At 33.8% G+C, this 20,698-nt stretch overlaps 2 protein-coding genes and 1 long non-coding RNA gene across 6 annotated transcripts in view; all 3 read right to left on the bottom strand.

The window, feature by feature from the left end:
• LOC127850681 (uncharacterized) overlaps window positions 1–20,698 on the bottom strand; it is a 242,204-nt gene that overhangs the window by 136,623 nt on the left and 84,883 nt on the right. The window lies entirely within an intron of this gene.
• Window positions 300–1,815, bottom strand: LOC127850690 (uncharacterized). The gene is made up of 3 exons (XR_008035409.1): window positions 1,398–1,815; window positions 849–939; window positions 300–583 (listed from the first exon to the last, which is right to left on the bottom strand). It is a non-coding gene; the product is annotated as an uncharacterized LOC127850690 (long non-coding RNA).
• Window positions 2,743–4,985, bottom strand: LOC127850686 (uncharacterized). Its single transcript, XM_052383947.1, has 4 exons — window positions 4,884–4,985; window positions 4,275–4,388; window positions 3,864–4,022; window positions 2,743–3,711 (listed from the first exon to the last, which is right to left on the bottom strand). Exons 1-4 carry the CDS (start codon window positions 4,893–4,895, stop codon window positions 3,409–3,411), a joined length of 588 nt encoding a protein of 195 aa, XP_052239907.1. The 5' UTR covers window positions 4,896–4,985; the 3' UTR covers window positions 2,743–3,408.

The raw sequence follows: 20,698 nt of genomic DNA, 5'->3' as shown, positions 1-20,698 counted from the left end.
TGGGCAGAATTAAATGTGGGGAGAACCAAAATGTGAGAATGGGATTCTGTGCAAAATAAAATCTGTACACAAAATAAAATCTGTACACACAAAAATTCTGTACAGAAAAATGTAGCAAAATGTAAAGTAAAATATATAGACTGTAAATATTAAACATTTTTATTTAATGATATTATGACATGTTTATATATATATATATATATATATATATATATATATATATATATATATATATATATATATATATATATATATATATATATATATATATATATAAGAAAAGTAACAAATACTGACAGTCAATTAAATAAAATAATTTACTCTTACACATCCCGTTAAGAAATAAATCCCTAAATACAACACACATTACTGTATCACTGTTATATGACATAAAAACACAGTAAATAAAGTAAGTTTATGTTTTAAGAAATTACAGTTATTATATTGAGATGAAAATCCCTTTTAGAGATCTTCATTTGCCTGAACTAGACCCTGGTGAGGTACCATCACTCTGTGACTGCACTTAACTGAGCCAGTGGGTGTTGTCAGGGGAAAGTTGCTACACAATCTTTTTTGATGGTTGCTGAAAAAATACACATAACTATTTTTAAATCATTTTGTTTAGTCAATCTGAATGAAACGATCATATGTGGGATTTACTTAAATAACAACTTAAATAACGCAACATGGTTCACCAATTTGCTTCTCTTTATATTTTGCTTTTCACATTATAAAATAAATTTGACATTTTTTCAGATGTAGGTCATTTCATAGGGTGTTTTACAAAAAGACAATTTGTAATGTTGATTTAATTACAAACCACATTCTATTAAGTTTTTGCTTCACACCTTTTAAGTGATAACAGCACCATTACTCTGTGACTGCACTTCTGAGGTCGTTGTCAGGGGTAAGTTGCTACACAATCTTTTTTGAAAATCGCTGAAAGCAAAAAAAATACAATTTACTATTTAAAAATTACTTTGTTTAGCCAATCTGAATGAAGTGATCATATGGGATCTACTAAAATTACAACTTATATAATGCAACACCTTTTAAGTGATAACAATCATAGCTTTCGTAAATATGTAATTTAAAAAAAGGCTTTACATTTTGTGGCAGAGTAGTTATTCATAAATAAATCTAAGTATTGGTTACATTGCCCTTTCATTTGGTCACTGAATAGGCAATTGATTGTTACAACTATATGTTGGTTTTGTAAGATAGAGATACCTTTGACTGACATGTCTATTATGTGAACTTACTGCAAAGATAATTGGTTTCATCATTTATTTAAAATGTTTATCACCCACCAAAACAGATCTTTGTAACTGTTAAATTATATCATTAAATTAAACATAACATTATAAGATAACAATGTAAAGAAAAACAATACAAACCTGTTTAACAGTTCAAAGCATTTCCAAAAGGGCCGCTTCATTACTCACTGAATTCCTCTTTTAGAGACTTGTTGACACACAAAATGTTGATTTCCACATTCTTATTAATTGTTTAAGAATGTCCATTAAAGTATATCAGGATATTATTAAAACTTCAACTTTAAAAATTCCCAACATTGCTTTGAAACTACATTTCAGGTCCTGCATGGATCTATGTTTACACGTTCAAATTTGGCTCCCAACCAATCAGAATGGATTATACACATTCCAGCAAGCCAGTAAAGATAGCCCCAGTTTCACATTACAAGTATCAAGCAGGCAGGATTTGTTTGTTAGGGGTTTATGATTATTTTCAAGTGAACTGTTGCAGAGGTGTATACAAGCACTGACATTACAATTTTTCATAGATAGCATCAGAGAAAGGCAAACTAAACAGTTAACCCCAGTGGAAATACATATATACTACCATTAAAGCAAAGCAGTTTTCATAAGTCAGGGGGGGGGGGGGGGAGAGGGAATTGAAAAACAAATTTCAATTTGTATTCAACTCTAAATCAAGTTAACTGTAAGAACCTTAATTCAAAGATATTTTATGATTATAGTAGATCTACATGTACTTTAAGTGTTTAAAGGTAAATTATCATTACATACATATTTTAATATTATGGCATGTAATATATACATGTATGGCAATTATTGTATAAATTGAACTGAACATAAATATTGTTTTTCTTTTATAGGGCAAAAATTAATGTTTCTCATAATAAACATTTAGAAACTTGAATCAGAAGTCAATTTTTTTAAATTATTTAAGTCCCATTTTGAAATTTTGTTTCAATAGTTTTCTAAGTCCAATATTCTGCCTTGCTTAATACTGCCAAGTACCAAAATTCTGTCTTGCTAAAATGCAGAGTGCTAAAAATCTGTCTTATAAAAACGATAAGTATAAAAATTCTGTTTGGTATAGTAATATGTACAGATGAAATTCTGCTTCATTGTAATTCTGCTTAAAAAATCTGTACAGTTTTCCAGGCAGATTCTAGGTCTGTGTCCTCTTTGTACAGAATAAATGAATTCTGTCTTGATTCTGGGCAGACTTTGTACAGACTCAGTACAGAATCTGCAAAGAATTTTCGTACAGGATGGTTCTTCCCAGGAAACAAACTTAAGTACTGATTTGTCTCAATATGCATTGGACTTTTTTAGTTTTACCTAATATTTCCACACAAAAAACTAAAATTTCTATTAACAAAATTATTTATTCAGTAGAGCTAGTCATACAATCAAAACAAATTAACAAACATGATTAAAAAGATGTATATACAATTTTTATGTAAAAGCCACACACCTTATTTGGCATAGTAAATTTAAGTATGAATGACATATTTTATCTATGCCAATTAGAATATATCTGGTGGTTAAAAGGTAGAAATCCATCTTTTTTGCACTTTACAACTTAAAAATAATCGTGTTTGTCGAAATGGATGTGTACGTCTGGAAATCCTACTTTCGGTTTTAAAAGCAGTACTGTTTGAAAAAAAAAAAAATAAGTTGCTATTAAACTAGGCTATAGATTTAATTTTATTATGCCAACTAGAATATATCTAGTGGTAACAAGGTAGAAAGCCATCTTTTTTTGCGCTTTAAAAAGTTAAAAATAATCGTGTTTAATATAGAAATCCTACTTTCAGTTTTAAAAGCAGTTATTCCTGTTTGAAAAATAATAAATTACTTGCTAACTAGGCTATAGATTTAATGAAAATTTTGCACACTTTCAAATTGCATCTATATGTATTGATCAACATGTACTTTATTTCAAGGTGTGTAGCTTTAAGTACTCTTTAAGCATTAATCTGTAACTAAATCAATGCTTATATCAAGATAATTATCAAAAACTTTATACAAAGCCAAAAAATGTACAAATATTACATGAACAGCCAATGGTATTTCATTAACCTACATGTAGTATGATGTACACGAACAACATATGTTCATATAAATGGTATGTATGTTAAACACCAGGACATGATATAATTGGGTCTTGGAAAAGAGTGAGCAATGAGCAAACTTTCCAAATTTGATTAATTGTCCCAAACAGAGAAACCAGAATGACCTTATCAAATATGTGAACACTTTTAATTTTGTTAATTGCACGTTCCACGTTAATTCCCTTCAACAGATGTGGTTTGTCCTTCCAGCAGTCGAATAGTGTAGGGATGGCTCCTGGTTTTAGATACCTCCGCTTAGCAAATCCAGATTCATCAAGACAGTCACGTTCAAAATGGAGAAAACAGACAACCGTTTTGTGACTTATCTGAAAGAAAAAAAAAGAATAAATAAATATGTGTGCTTTTTTGAATCACATCAACACTATTTTTCTGACATGAAAATATATAGTACTTTACATGTTTTATTTTTCTTTATACAAAATCATTTAAAGTTTTACTGAAACCACTATCAACTGACCTTAAAATGTCTGTCTTCATCTCTTCGTATTTTATTCAACCAAGCAGCTTGAACTGGATCATCTTCAGCTGGAAATGCATGATAGCTGGGCTTTCCATGGCCTTCTAACAATCCGTAGCCAGTGGTGTGACATTTGGGCACACAGCAGATCCTGTTAGACTGAAATTTTATGAAGATCAACTAATAATATTTAAAAAAATCAAGTGAATAACAACTTTACCGATTATTTTGGATCATTAAAATCAGTATAACAAAGTCCACAAACGTGGTTAACAAATAATAAGATGTGTTTTTATCCTATTGGTTAAGAATTTCATTTTATTTGTATTGATATTAATTATTATATGTCTATAAATGTTTTATTCCCAAATGTTATTTAAACAAATCAATTGACTAAACAATTTAATTTACCTTCGACTTCTTCTCGAGTGATACGGTAATGTCTTGAATCTGTTTTCCATCCGGTTTTGAGTCGAATACTGGTGTTGCTGTGTAAAACTGGACAGCATAGTCGTGGTCATTAATCTGTTGAACAAAATTCTGTTTCATAACATTCATGATAACTGATACATTGTACTTTACACATTAATACACATTAGGCCAGGTATAGCTTAGTACAAGCTCTAATCAAACAAATAGCTTTTTAACAAACCATATGTTGCATTGAATGCCGTTGGCTTTCAATTTAAAAAAATGGTCAATTGGTACAAAAGCACGGTATGACTAAGACCAGTACGAGCGTCCTTTAGTTGCTTCAAAATATAAATGCTAAAGAGTGTTCATACTTTGACGAATACGAAATGTCCTTAGATAAAACAAGTCAATATTTCCACCTATTTAATCTATATCAACATTTCTGAACAAGATTTATTTCAGTAAAAAATCCTTCATTTGAACGTTTCGTCCTCGCGAAAACATATAACAGACAAAAACAATACCGCTGCTGTATCAGCATTATGAACCGAATATCAAAATTGCATAAGAAAATAATAAATTATTAATAATAAGGTCAGTACAAACCTTTTCGTTCATATTTTAAGTCCATTTACACCGTTGAAAACACACATTGTCAAACAGACATCTCTTTGTTTGCTTACAGTCGATAATCAGGTATCCCCGGATGACGTCATTCAGGGGAGGTAATTATTAACAGTTAATAACTGAAAGGGTGTATAGACAAAGTTACATGAAGATTGGGCATTAAATGTGACTTCTACAGTGTTTACAAGCTTTTTCTCTTTTTTTGACCTAGTGATCCAGTTTTTTACCCAGCATGACCCAGTTTCAAACTCGATCGAGATATCATTTGGACAAATCTTCTGGCAAAATTTCATGAAGATCGGACAATAAATGTGGCCTCTAGAGTGTTTACAAACAAATTTGGACGGACGGAAGGACAACGGACAAAGACCAGTCACAAAAGCTCACCTGAGCAATCAGGTGAGCTAAAAACAAGAGCTGTCACCATAGGATGACATATGCCCCCTATAAATGCTTTTAGAAGTTATGAGCATTTTTCGAAACCTAAACGCAGATTTCGAAACCTAAACGCAGACCCTAAGTTCAAGGTCAAGGTCACAGGGCTATAAAAAATTGTGCATATGGGAAGGCCTTGTCCATATACATATGCATACCAAATATGAAGGTTATATCTCAAGGGACATAGAAGTTATGAGCATTTTTGGAAACCTAAATGCAAAGTGTGCCGTAAAGACGGACGGACGGACGGACGGACGGACGGACGATGGACAAAGACCAGTCACAAAAGCTCACCTGGGCAATCAGGTGAGCTAAAAACAACTAAATAACAAGAAATATATTAACAATATATATTTGGCGTAAATGCTGAATTTGAAATACAGTTTATGTGTCTAAATTGTTAAATTGTAAACACAAATTTGCATATTCTACGCATGGAATGTGTTTTTTTTAAATCAAACCCCACATTAGTGTTAGTAGATACAAATTATACTACGGGCGTTCACATCATTATGTGTCCTCACATGGCTTACTATGAGTTCATTTCTTCACCATTAAAATATATTGTATGTTAATATTTGATTAACACGCAGTTTTGTTTCTAAACATTGAAATCACAATTTCATAGACGCTTCATGTAAAATAGGTCTTATGGCTTGGCCAGCCTAGCTCAAGCCCAGCCTGCACAAACAGCCTGTGCATTTGCGCAGTCTGGTCAAAGGCAAAGCTATCTCCTATAAAATCACTCAAAGTTGTTATGGTATCATTATGTATCTCCTGACCAGACTGCAAGATGCGTGGGCTAGGTGGGCTATAGCTATGATGGGGGTTTATGGCATAAGACACATTTTTACATGACGCAGGTCTTAAAAACGTCATTGCGTATTGTAAATGGCACATTTTAGCACAATGCTTTTCGATACAAAATTGAATTCAAAATAGCAAATATAAGCATTATTCCTCATCAATTCGGGAATGGTACCTGTACTGGTCAAATTAGGAAATTAGCGGCGTTTCCATCCAAATTGGGAAAATTATTAATTATGCTAAAAACTGTTTAAAACATGTACAAATAACAGTTGCATTTTAAAATCAAAGCGGTGAGTGATTTCCTGCTGTTTCTATGAACACTAAAACAAGAGTTTATTTAAATTAACAGTCTTTTACAGACTGTAACTGAAGTCATGCTTGAGAGTATCAACTGTCTAAATGATAATCAGGTTTGCTTCAGTAGAATCTACTGTCGATTAATTGTTGCTAAAATCAATATCTGACAACTTTGTCCAGATAAAATGCGAGCAAAAATTATGCGCCTTATGTAAAACGTCACGTTACTGCATTGAAAGATTGGGGGTTTTGATTTTGGTATAAAACCTATGTAGCGTAGAGACAATTGAAATCTTTTAATTTCAGTAAACAATTTTGTTGTTCGTTTAAACTAAATTATATCAGAAATGTTTTTGAAAAGACATTCCCCTAAAAAAAAAACAAGAGCTGTGTTTGTGAAACACAATACCTCCTACTGCACCGCTTTGAAGCCATATATTTGACCGTTGACCTTGAAGGATGACCTTTACCTTGACCTTTCATCACTCAAAATGTGCAGCTCCATGAGATACACATGCATGCCAAATATCAAGTTACTATCTTCAATATTGCAAAAGTTATGACCAAGGTTAAAGTTTTGGGACAGACAGACAGGCAGGCAGGCAGGCAGCCAGGCAGGCAGCCAGGCAGGCAGGCAGGCAAACAGACAGACAGACAGGCCAAAACAATATACAATATAATAATCATTTGATCCGGGGGCATAAAAATAAATCATGCTGTATCTTTATTGTTACGTCTTTTAGATGATTCGATACCGTAACAGTAAGTGTACTGTATACAGAACTGAGCACATAGAAAATACTAAAAACTGGATTAAGCGTTGGGATGTTGTGAAAACACACTTAGCAGGTATACTGACCTATTGTGTAGACTGCAATGATTTGAAAAAGGGGTTTGACATATGGGTATGCAAATCTTTGCCAATTTTTTTCAGTAAATTGGGATTTTTGGGGGAAAAGGGATTTTTTTATTTTGAAATTGGGAAAAATGGTCTTATTGGGAATGGTGCCGTTTTACGGAACAAACTTTATATAGAGGCAACAGGCTGAACTCTCCTGCAGTAGATTGTAAAAGCCATAATAAGTTGGAAAGTGTTCATTGTCGGTAAACAACACTTGCAAGGAAAGGACAGGTTAAACAAGAAACCTGAAGCCCCAAATGCCCAACAAGCCTCATATACCCCGGCCCCAAATGATGATTCCTGTTTGCAATAAAGATGCGTGCCTACAGGCTCAGCATTTATTTGCATTGCAAACCTTTCAGCCACATAGCAACTCACAATCTACAAAAATTTCGTAAAATATTTTGTAAAATAAAGTTAACCCATACAAAAACTGTGTTTCTTTTGGCAATAGCCAAAATTCCAATGCTAGATGTGGTATGTTATCAAACATTTTACAAGATACCAAAAAATGTTTTTTATTGTTTGTGTCACAATATATTCCATGTGAATTTCCAGCGACGATATCCTAACAGTTACTGGCAAACGCGAGATTGGCTTCGGGCAGCGTGGGAAGCACTCCTGATCTTAAAGAGGGGGTAATCATGTGATAGTCGAGATGGCGACGTCCATACCGAGGCGGTTATTTTTCGCCTTTTTATACCCTTTATTACTTCTGTTTATTTTTTAAATGACACTCCCTTTCCAGCCATATCAGTAAAAACGTGATTAGCATTCATTTCTTATTTAAATTTGCTTTATATCTGGACTTTACTCCCCGCACATTTTCATAGTGGAGCCCTAATTAGGTCATCCCGCTAAGAAATTTCGCACCAAGTAAAGTCGAGAAATAGAGCGAATATTCCTATTAAATAAAAGCCGGTAACTTTCTTTCTAATATGGCTGGAAAGTGAGTGGAATAAAAAAAACAAGGGCTATTTGTAAAACATGCATGCCCCCATATGGGCTGTCAGTTGTAGTGGCAGCCATTGTGTGAATACGTTTTTTAACACTGTGACCTTGACATTTGACCTAGTGACCTGAAAATCAATAGGGATCATCTGCCAGTCATGATCAATGTACCTATGAAGTTTCATGATCCTAGGCCTAATTATTATTGAGTTATCATCAGGAAACCATTTTACTGTTTCAATTCACTGTGACCTTGACCTTTGACCTAGTGACCTGAAAATTAACAGGGGTAATCTGCCAGTCATGATCAATGTACCTATGAAGTTTCATGATCCTAGGCGTAAGAATTCTTGAGTTATCATCCGGAAACCATTTTACTATTTCGAGTTACTGTGACCTTGACCTTTGACCTAGTGACCTGAAAATCATTAGGGGTCATCTGCCAGTCATTATTAATGTACCTATGAAGTTTCATGATCCTAGGCGTAAGCATTCTTGAGTTATCATCAGGAAACCATTTTACTTTTTTTGAGTCACTGTGACCTTGACCTTTGACCTAGTGACCTGAAAATCGATAGAGGTCATCTGCCAGTCATGATCAATGTTCCTACGAAGTTTCATGATCCTAGGCGTAAGCATTCTTGAGTTATCATTCGGAAACCATGTAGTGGACGGACATACGGGGGGCATAATAATACAAGTAATACAGGGTATAAAACGACCAAAATACCTGCCTCAGCATGGACATCGCCATCTTGTTTGTCACGTGATTACCCCCTCTGCTTATAGTCTTATAGTTAGTGGCCATGTTTATCAACCAACCGGCATCATTTTTAAACTCCGCAAAGATATTATTGGGATGAATCTTCTTACCGAGTTTCATGAAGATCGGACTATAAATGTGGCCTCTAGAGTGTTTACAACTTTTTACTAAAGCCATACATGTATACAGCCATATAAGGAAAATAGAGAATACAAGGTCGGTATCGAATAAAGCAAAGTTTATTTTGCGAGGCTTAAAAAATCAGAACCACGAGCCAAGGCATGTGGTTCAGATTTTCGTGCTTAGTAATAAACGTTGCTTTATTCGGCCCCAACCTAGTATTCGATTTATCCCATCAATTTCCTTAGTCAGAAATTATTTCTTTAAAAATAGAATAGGAAAATCGAACTAAACGGAAAATCACAAAGTTATTTTAAGCAAACATTGTTTCATTATTTTAATCGTGCCGAGCCTAATATATTACAAAAAGATCAGTAACTCACCTGTTTTTCTGTTTATCATACCTCTATGTCCCCGATTATTAAGAAATAATGAAAAAAAAAACACTAAACAACTGCAGCTTTAGCGTGAAAGTACATGCATTGTGTCGTATGACGTGTTAATAATGACGTCACAAGTACGCGCACTAAATATTTGTAAATAATGTTTTTTTGGTTTTTGAGTTGCATTATGTTAAAAATATATTACATCTTGGTATCAAATTGTTTGTTTTGTTGAATCTGATTCGATTTTACTAAAAATGATTACTTTATAGTTGATTCCGAGTAATATGACCATTCTCCGCCGTGCGTGACAGCTATATTTCAGCACTGCCGAAATAGAGGAAAATTTATTCCACAGTGGTTTATTTCGACAATGCAAGCCATATGTTTTCAAGCAAACGTAACCATTTTTGAACTCATCCAAGATATAAATAAAACAAATCTTCTGACCATATTTCATGAAGGACAATAAATGTGGCCTCTAGAATGTATACAAGGTTTTACTATAGCCATATAAGGAAAAATGCCCCACCCCCTGGCGGCCATGTTTTTAACCAACCGGCACCATTTTCAAACTAGTCAAAGATTTTATTGTGAGGAATCTTCTGACCAAGTTTCACGAAGATCAGACAATATATGTGGCTTCTATAGAGTGTTAAAAAGATTTTACTATAGCCATATAAGGAAAAATGCCACGCACCTTGGCAGCCATGTTTTTCAAGCAAATGTAACCATTTTCGAACTGATCAAAGATATCAATGAGACCAATCTTCTGACCGTACATGTAAATATTCATGAAGATTGGACAATAAATGTGGCCTCTAGAGAGTTAACAAGGCAAATGTTGACAGCGCACGACGCACGACCGCAAAAAAGTGATCACAAAAGCTCACCATGAGCACGTTGTGCTCAGGTGAGCTTAAAAGGACAATGACATGTATAAGGTATAAGCATATCATGAATTAACTCTCTTGAAACCAGCATTGAATTCACAATAAAAGGCACTATATGCACTATAGAAATAGAAGTGCAAATGTCTGAAGGGGCAAATGTCCACCTTGAGAATTTGGGTGAAGGGGCAAATGTCCACCTTGAGAATTTGAGTGAAGGGGCAAATGTCCACCTTGAGAATTTGAGTGAAGGGGCAAATGTCCACCTTGAGAATTTGGGTGAAGGGGCAGATGTCCACTTTGAGAATTTGGGTGAAGGGGCAAATGTCCACCTTGAGAATTTGGTCAAAGTGGCAAATGTCCGTTTTATGGTCCTGATTACATGAAAACACAAGAGTTCTGTTTGTCCATCTGCTTATCAAATAGATATATCAATAGATCAGTGAAATACTAATAACTATGGTAACTACAAGAGTAATAATTCTTTAGTAACAGATGTGATACACTGAGATAAAGATATTGCCTTAGTCCTTATGTAATTGAGGTCGTTTCCATTTATAAAATAAAATAATAAAGAAGAAATTTGTTACAGCTTGAAAGATATTTTTTACAATAAATATCTAACAAGAGCTGTCAGAGGACAGCGCGCTCCACTATTCGAGTGCTTGACAGTATAACATAAGCCATCATGGGGAAATTGTTCATATTCAATAATTTATTAGACGATCTTTCAAAAAAAAAAGGAAAAAAAAAAATTAAACTTTTTTTTTTTGGGGGGGGGGGGGGGGTAGGGGGGGTCGAGAGGGGGTATAATGTGGGGTGTGGTCATTTATAAGATGATCTTTCAAAAATAAAAAAGGGAAAAAAAAATTGGGGGGGGGGGGTGGGGGGAGGGGGTGGGCAGGGATTCTGGGTTGGGGCGTGGGGTATTGTTTGGGTGGAATCCATTGTGGTATTCAGATAAATGCTGTTTTGTCAAAGTATTAATAAAATCTGATCATAAATAAAGAAGTTATGGCAATGTAACTAAAGTAATATGCATATTATAAGGGTAAAGGGTCATAATTCTTACAAAATGCTTGATACAGTTGTCTGCTCTTGTTTATAGATTGGGGTCATGTTGGTGAAGAAGCTTGCAAAATATGAAAACAATATGTCAAGGAACATTGAAAATATTTGAGGTGGTAACGCAAACTTTAACATAGATTTATCAATATTATGCATATTCTAAGTGGAAAAGGGGCCATAATTATTAAAAAATGCTTGATAGAGTTGTCTGCTCTTGTTTATAGGTTGGGGTCATGTTGGTTAAGAAGTATGCAAAATATGAAAGCAATATGTCAAGGGCATTGAACACATTTGGGGTAGTACGCAAACTTTAACATTTGCTGCATATTCTAAGTGGAAAAGGGGCCATAATTATTACAAAATGCTTGATATAGTTGTCTGCTCTTGTTTATGGTTGGGGTCATGTTGGTAAAGAAGAATGCAAAATATGAAAGCAATATGTCAAGGGACATTGAAAATATTTGGGGTAGTACGCAAACTTTAACATTTGCACGCTAACGCCAACGCCAATGCAAACGCTAACGCCGGGGTGAATAGGATAGCGCCACTATATACATTTAAGAAATAATATTTTTTTATCATGATTTGTTGTCGAATAACCCACAGTAAGGAGTATAGATGCGTAGGAATTAAATCACGAGTGCGAAGCACGAGTGATTTGATAACACGCATCTATACAACTCACTGTGGGTTATTCGACAACAAACCATCATAGAATAATATTATTTCAATTCTAACATGATTCTGATTGATTTGGTTCAAGCTTTAGGACGTGAACTATATTTTTCAATACTCTGCCCTTCTTAGTACTAAGTTCACTTTTCAGTGACGTCATTGAATTGTACTAACATATGACATCATTTTCATTCATAAATATTTTGCAAATGACGTCACTTTCATTGAAAACAACAATCGTAAAAACTTAATAACGTCACGTTTATTGATGCTACTGAAAAGCTGACATGCTATAACAGGGTTTTTTTTTACTAAGAAAGTGACGCCGATATTCGGCGTCTTCCCCTACCAGAATTTTTCCCATAAAACTACCATTTCCCCTCCAAAAAAATAATTTTTCACCAAAATATAATATTTTACCCTCAAAGAAATGTTGTTTTTCTTTTGGGAAGTCGACACTTATCCAATTTGTACCATGTACAACGATCTCACTCTCTCTCTCTCCTCACGAACAGTCAAATCTGGGAATCCCAGTGATTCTATATACAGTCGAAACTGACCTAACGGCCACCTGAATTTACCGGTCACCTGCAGACAACGGTCTGTCTGGAATCCCCCCGACGAAAAACACTCTATATTACACCTGAATTTAACGGCCACCTGTCCATAACGGCCAACGGCCACTATATTCAACTCCGAAATTCATATTTGAACTGAAATCAACGGTCACGCGTCAATCGTTTCGAGTCGCGAAAATTAAAAACACTGCACATCATTTGTCCGTCTATTTTGCGGTTAAAGCGTTTGACAGCGGTAATTGCCTTTGATATTATAAAAGCGGCCCGCTGCGAGTAAACAAATATTAAGGTGTTGAGAAGGTTTGTTTTCCCGGGATAATTTTGGGGGTTTCTTCACCAGAAAATATGTCAGAGTTTTTGACATGTTTAAAGTAATAATCGCTAATTAAATGACCGCTAATTAGTACATTGTACTTACAATATTGAGTATCGATTTTAAAATAAATTTTTCGGATCATTCTTTAAAAGAGCTTTCTAGCGTTAACAACACTTTTAAAAAGCAATCGGAATAATAAATCACGGAATAACAATGAGTGGTGAACGCAAGTTCCTCACATTAGGGGAGCGAGTCAAGTGTTTGAAACTGTTTGAATCTGGAAAATGTTCGCGTGTAATAGCAAGTGAGCTCTGTGTTGGACGTACGCAAGTGCAGAGTGTGCATAAGCATAAGCGAGAAACTATGTAGAAGTATGAATCGAATGCAAATGTGAGTTTGAAGCGTTGTATTTTGTATGAGGTTGTCGAATTAAAATGCTTTTGTGTGATGTTTGCGTACGAATAAATTTTAACAAACTTTTTGCGTCTTTTTCTTATTAGAACGGTACAATATCTTCGTACTATCGGTTTATGAAAGCGTATCCGCTTTTTAGACTTGTACGGACGTGACGTCAACGGCACGTGACAAGTTTTATTTATTGAATGATCGAGATGCATGAGTAAACAATTATACTAGCGTAAATAAAGTCATTGCTTTAGTTTAATAAAAATATGAAATTAAATCAATCTATAAGATATTAATCTGTATTTTTCAATGTACGTAAATTCTGTAATTATAGTTAACGGCAATTAGCATTTGTTTAACACCGTATGCAAACGACTGGGTGGGGTAACGACGTAGCAATACTACCAACTGACAAACCATCTAAAAACTGTGATCCGAATTCAACGGTCACCTGTGGACAGCGGTCACTTTGGTCATTTGCCTTGACTGACCGCTGAATTCAGGTTTGACTGTATAGCTCTTAAATTACGTCATGGAAACCGGGCAACTAATCGTATTAATCATGTGACTATTTTACTGGATTCTGGTCTAGCGCGAGAAGGGTGTTTCGTCAATTAATTACCGGAAACCAGTCGAATTTTCATCCGGGTTATGTGAAAGCCAAGATATAAACGTTAAAACAGAAAAAAGTCTCACAATTGGCGTTCATACACGAACAAAATAAAACGTTCGGACTCGGAAAATATTAATTGCGTTGACGCATTTTTTAAGAATGAATCATCAAAAACCGTTGAAACCCAGCAGGATTCGGAGGTACATGTAATCAACATCGATTGATACTGTCGGATTATTGTGAAAGTGAAAGTAGACAATCAGCAGCTGCCGCACCTTTCCCTTCCAATACTGTAGCAGATCTAGATTGTCAACCCATTCATCACGAAATTGAAATCACAATATTGCCATCGTTCCCCGGCCCCAGTTAAAAACATTTCCCATTATTAGATCTACCCCTGCAACTTTATTTAAGACTTTGACTTTAATATCATACTTGTTCATGTGTTTAAGAACAAAAAAGGTCAGAGACATGCCTCTTTTTCTAAAAAACAAAACCTGAAGTCTGTAGGCGAGTTATAGACATTGAAATGAACAGTTTTTATTTTTTCCCCAAATATGTCTCTTTTGCGCTTGATTTTCCCCTTTTACCCAGCGTCCAGCGTCTTCCCCTTTTTCTAAAAAAAACAACCTGTATAAATGTTTTCTGAATTACGTTTCCTAACAAATAACATTCTATGTAGACGTGGTTATGCCACTTATCACCAAATATACAATTTATAGTTTCATTACATTTATACACATGCTTCATTTATTACATTTCTTTCAGAGCGGGTTTTAGAACGTGCATTTTACTGCAATATTTTCTTTATTTATTCGGAACTATTTTCGAAACATTAAGCTCCGCCCATAAATTATTGCAGAATAACCCACACTTGATTTCCTTCTTTGTCTATAAAAAACAAGTCGCGTGCCGTGTTAGAATTCATATATAATAGTCGAGCTAAAAAACAAGTTTATCAATTACATAATGATGATTGATTTAATATAGACAAGCTTAAAGTCTTCATTTGTGGTGTTTAAATGCTATAATTTTCATTTGACCAGTATTGACCAGTAATGACCAGTGTTGACCAGTTTTAACCGGGTATTGACTGCCCGCCTGGGGGCCGTTTCTTGTACAATGTGTAACTTTACGGAAGAAAATGTACGTAAGTATAAAGTTACGTACGCTTTTCTGAATGCGTAAGTGTGTTTCTATAAACCGAACATAGCGTTAAACTTAGTTGCTATGTTTGAATAATCTCTAAACAGAAGTCTGGTGATTGCGCGGACCTTATAGAGAACATTTGAAGAAATTCATAAAGTATATTTAATTTGCTTTCTCTAACAAACTTTCGGTACACTAAATATTTATACATTTATCCTTAAGAAGTACCTTATAAAGAGCAAAGTTCTTTCCCTTGTTTGCGAAATTGCGACGAACAAAAGGGTCAACTGTAAAAAAAGTTAAATCTCTTGATTCTTTTAAAATTAAGTGTGTCCATTCTTTGTTGTGCTGGATATGCTCTTTGTTAAAACAGAAGAGATGATTCTTCCTGAAGCAAATCTTTTACGAAGGTTAGTCAGATATATTTCAAACTGGAATTGCTGGAGCAAACTGGAAAACAATGGATGGATAATACTGAGAAGAAAGGCATGTGTATTGTAGCTTACACATCTGAATTTATAGAAACATAATCAAGGAGTTTCCTGACAGGAATTCAATTTACTGGAAGGGTATCTTTGATTATGATTAGTGCCAGGGGTTCTGAAATATTTTAAGAGTCTACTTGTCCACGGACAAGTTGGACCCACAAATTCACTTGTCCGTACCAAAGAAGTACTTGTCCGTACTTTTAAGATAGATAAAGGAAAAGGTCATTACTAATTAAGCAAATAATACAAGCATACACTTTTGTTAACTTCTATTTTAAATTATAAACATAGTTAACTAGAAAATTCACATGAACAAAAATACAAGCAAGATGTGCATATAATAAGATCACGTTTAAGTCACACATGATACCATCTCGGATATTCAATCATCTCAACATGACTAGACAATTCACTTGAAATAAAATAATCTCCGTTAATTATAAGTATATAATTATACTCTAATAAAGGAAACTCCTTACAAAGTTTACATTTACACAGATCAGCAACGTTTTTAAGCCAAGGAAAATCAATTAGCCAAGACTCAACAAATTCTCGTTTCCGCTTGGCATCGTATGTTTATCATATTCATACTTGGCTTTTCTCTTCTTTTCCGACGCCGAACTGATTTTATCATTGGTCTGATTAGCAAAAATAGAATGCAGGTCGTTAGAACATGTATATGGCCATTTGTAATGTACGAAAAGTGTTATCTAATGCGTGATTGGCTGTTGCTATACACATGTGTGCTGGTTTCTCTATTAAAATTGTTTTCTTATGCGTGATTGACTGTTGCTATATATACTCGTGGACTGGTTTACTACATTAAATAATTATTATCGGAAAATAACCTACCTCCAGTTGAAAAAGTGTGCCATTCTGCAGATTAATCATAAGCTATTTATATAAACTTTCGTTTTTGATTTTCGGAAAATAGAGTAGTTTTGTTCTCGAAAAAAAATTACCACGGAAATTTTACTTGTCCCCGGACAAGTCAGCTTTCAAAAACTGCTTGTCCGGAAGGGGAAATTGACGACTCGGACAACTGGGACAGCATATTTCAGAACCCCTGAGTGCATGACTGAATTACAAATGGAATGTCCTATAATGAGAAGAACATCAGCAATGGCCTCTGTAAAGAAGGTAGTATTTTATTAAATTTCATTTACTGATCGATGATAATGTACAGTAGTACAGTATGGTTTTAGAAGAATTAACAAACTCTTTAGCTTGTATTCACTTGTCGCACTTCTAGATAATTTTATTACAATCAACATCATGTTTTTACCATGTTTATATTTATACTTGTGTGCAAAATATTTAAAAAAACAACAACAGATTTTTACTCATAAATTCATTTAAAATGAGAATCTTTTTTCCGTGATAAATTTACATTGTCCATGAATGCTTCTATTAATTTGAGACAATAGGCATTTGCAATTATCATAATGTATGCTTCTTCACATATATAATTATATATATATTTTTTTTCAATATTTAAAAAAATGCATGGATTGGTAAAATATATGTCATGGTATGTACCAGTTGTGATAAGTTCTAAATACAAAATTTGAGAAATTGGGATCCATCCTGGGTCATTGGTATGAGGTAATTGGTATGACAAGCGGGCACTTGCGTAAACCTGAATCACTTTACATGCTTTACCAACAAAATGACTGAAATATTTGTGAAAAAGTTCAGTCACTCATAATATACTTTAACATAATGCCATTCACTAATGGAAACTAATGCATCAATTTAAATTCATGGAAAAGTTTTACACGTCTGGCTTAATGAACATATGAACAAAACACAGGGAGAAAGCAAACCATTTTTAAATGTTCCTATTTTTATGAAGTTAAATTTTACTGGTTGAATCATGTCAGGATGACACAATTTATTCTTGCAAGTTCCTAATAATTATGCTATTAAAAATATGTGTCCATATACTTGATATTAAATTTCTATTACATTTCTTTTTAAAAATCAATAAAAATTTTGCTATTCAAATGTTTTTTCGTGTGGTTGGGAAAGATACATAATTATGAGAATATGTTAAATCTGTTGTGTTTTTTTTCAGTTCAAATCTTAAATAGTTGTTTTTTCAATTTATTTTTGAACACATACACTGATACCATACATGTCTGCAAAAAGCTTTATTTAGTTCAAAACAAACAACTTCTTTTGAATTTATATTGCCTTATAAGTTATGTTTTTGACAAATAACTTAATGCAGTGCCCCAGATAATTATTTCGGTAATAGGGTTTTCACCCACTGATTTTGAAAAATAGGGTGATTTCATTCTTGGAATAGGGTGAAATAAGTTATAAGATGCATACAGTAAAACCATTGCTGCTTTACTTCTGTTGAAGCTGCACACAATTGTATTGATTCCAGTGGCCCAGATAATTATTTGGGAAATAGGGTTTTCACCCTTTGATTTTGAAAAATAGGGTGATTTCATTCTTGAAATAGGGTGAACTGAGTTATAAAACGACGGATTAAGTCAGATTGAAAGCGCATGTATGTCGTCGTTAATTATTTGGTCAGACGCTTGATTTTACTATGAAATCTAGTCCGCAGAGCGTTTTATTTACTTTGACTGTTTCTTGCTCCAACATCCAGGTGCTTGCTGAATGAAAGCATTGCCTCGTTACGATAATACTTCAAAAGAGAAAATACCGAACACGAGAAAAGCATTTTCGATCGAAGCCATTGTATTGTACGCATCCCATATCACGAGTTTGCGTAAAAGTCAAATTGGTTGCGTTTTCAATACGCATGATATTGTATTTCTTTGCGTTTTTGAACATTTTAATAGGGTAAAAGACGCAGATACGCAGCTTATCTGGGGCACTGGATTCAATAAAACTGTAAACTAATATAATTAACTTTAATAAACTGATGTTTCATAACATCTTTAATCCTTGAAACTGTCAATAATATAAACTTTAAACTTAAAAAAAGTCGATAACACGAATGATTCGGCACTTATTGACTCTTGCTTTCTTGGTTCGATAAAGTTAGCGATCGACACATATTTTGGCGCAACAATTGCGGACGTCTTTCTCTTAGACATTTTTATTACGCATCGTATTAGAAACTGAAAGTACAGACACTTTACAAATATTTGCACAATGAACGACGGATTAAGTCAGATTGAAAACGCATGTATGTCGTCGTAAATAATTTTGTCAGCCGCTTTATTTAACTATGAAATCTAGTCCGCAGAGCGTTTGAATAGCTTTGACTGTTTTATTGCCCCGTCATCCAGGCGCTTGCTGAATAAAAGCGTCGCCGCGTAACGAAAATAATCACAAAAAATACCAAAAATGAGCAAAGTTTTTTCGATCAAAGCTATTGTATCGTACGCATCAAATAAGACGAATGTGCGTAAAAGGCAAATCGGGTGCGTTTTCAATACGCATGATATTGTATTTCTTTGCGTTTTTAAACATTTTAATAGGGTGAAAGACGCAGATACGCAGCTTATCTGGGGCACTGTTAATGTGAATATTATGCATAACTATGTTGTTAAAAGTGAAGAAACAAAAATGGTATTATTTAAATTATTTGATTGCAATGCTAGTAAATGCTCTACACAACACAAACATTGTCTATTTTATGTTTCTTATTTATTTGTACAATTTAATTAATTTAGAACATTAAAAAATACATTTACTTATAATAATAAAGACAGTATACCTTATTCTAATATTTCCCAACAAAAAATGGTATAAAATAACTGAATGTAAAAAAAGAGAAAATTCGCAGCATTGCTTTTCATAATATAAGATAAAATAAAGTGGGTTTTGTAATGTTTACAGCATTATTATAGAACTTTAAATGGTATAAATGGACATTACAGTATGTACAAAAACACAGTATAGAGTTTAAAGAAATGTGTTCAAAGATATTGGGAAAAAAATTGATTGTTGATAGTTTTCTGTCAATCTGTGTGACCATCTTGTGACCACCTATAAAGAAAAAAGGTTCTAAATTACTTCTTATTACATAACAATTTTATTTGAACATATTAATCAAACTGCATTTAATGTGTCCATTAATGGTTTATAGGAAACTAAAAAATAATCTTAAAAATAGTAATTAAATATTTCAGACAGTAAAGATTAACAATGACCTTAGTTAAAATTTGACACTTCTTCTTCATGGCAACTGCATTTATAATAATAAAATTAAAGATTTTGAATGTTGATGATACTATATATAAAACAAAATGAAATGATTTTGTATTGTCCCCATGGTTTGTGTTCTAAAAATTCTTTGTAAAAAACCTAAAAACTCAGAAAAATTATTTTAAAGCATACAGCAACAACAAAGTTTTGCCATCAATATGATATTTAATATGATTGATTACCGATGAAATCTGATAATAAACAAGAGCACCGCATATCTGGTGCCACGCTGGGCTGTGAAAGCTTGTCAGAATTTTATATTTTTGTAGAGGTCACAGTGACTTTGACCTATAACCTAGTGACCCAAAATGGGTGTGGCGTTTAGAACTCATCAAAGTGCATCTACATATGAAGTTTCAAAGTTGAAGGTGGAAGCACTTTGATTTTAGAGCCAAATGTTAAGGTTTTAGCACATTGCCTACAGCGGACGGGCGGACGTTGGAAAACTAGCTAGCTTTGACAATAGCTCTGGTTTTCTCTCTCCGAAAACAGCCTCGCTAAAAATACAACTTTGAGCATCTTACAACTGTAAGTTACCAAAAACAAATCTCATTGGTTTAAAAGTCATAGTGTTTTGACAGTTTTTGTATAAAATGACATATTTGGTACATTTCAATACATGTTTTCAGTAAATTTACTTCAACAGTGAAAACTTTTCAAACCTACTTTAAAATTAGCCATTATTAATATTCAGATAACTAGTTGTTACAATAACCATTGCGCAAAGTTGGCCAAGTGTGTGAGCCTTGACCTTT

This window comes from Dreissena polymorpha, chromosome 11 (assembly GCF_020536995.1).
Source record: "Dreissena polymorpha isolate Duluth1 chromosome 11, UMN_Dpol_1.0, whole genome shotgun sequence".
Lineage (NCBI taxonomy): Eukaryota > Metazoa > Mollusca > Bivalvia > Myida > Dreissenidae > Dreissena > Dreissena polymorpha.
This window is presented reverse-complemented; position numbering and strand designations above follow the sequence as displayed.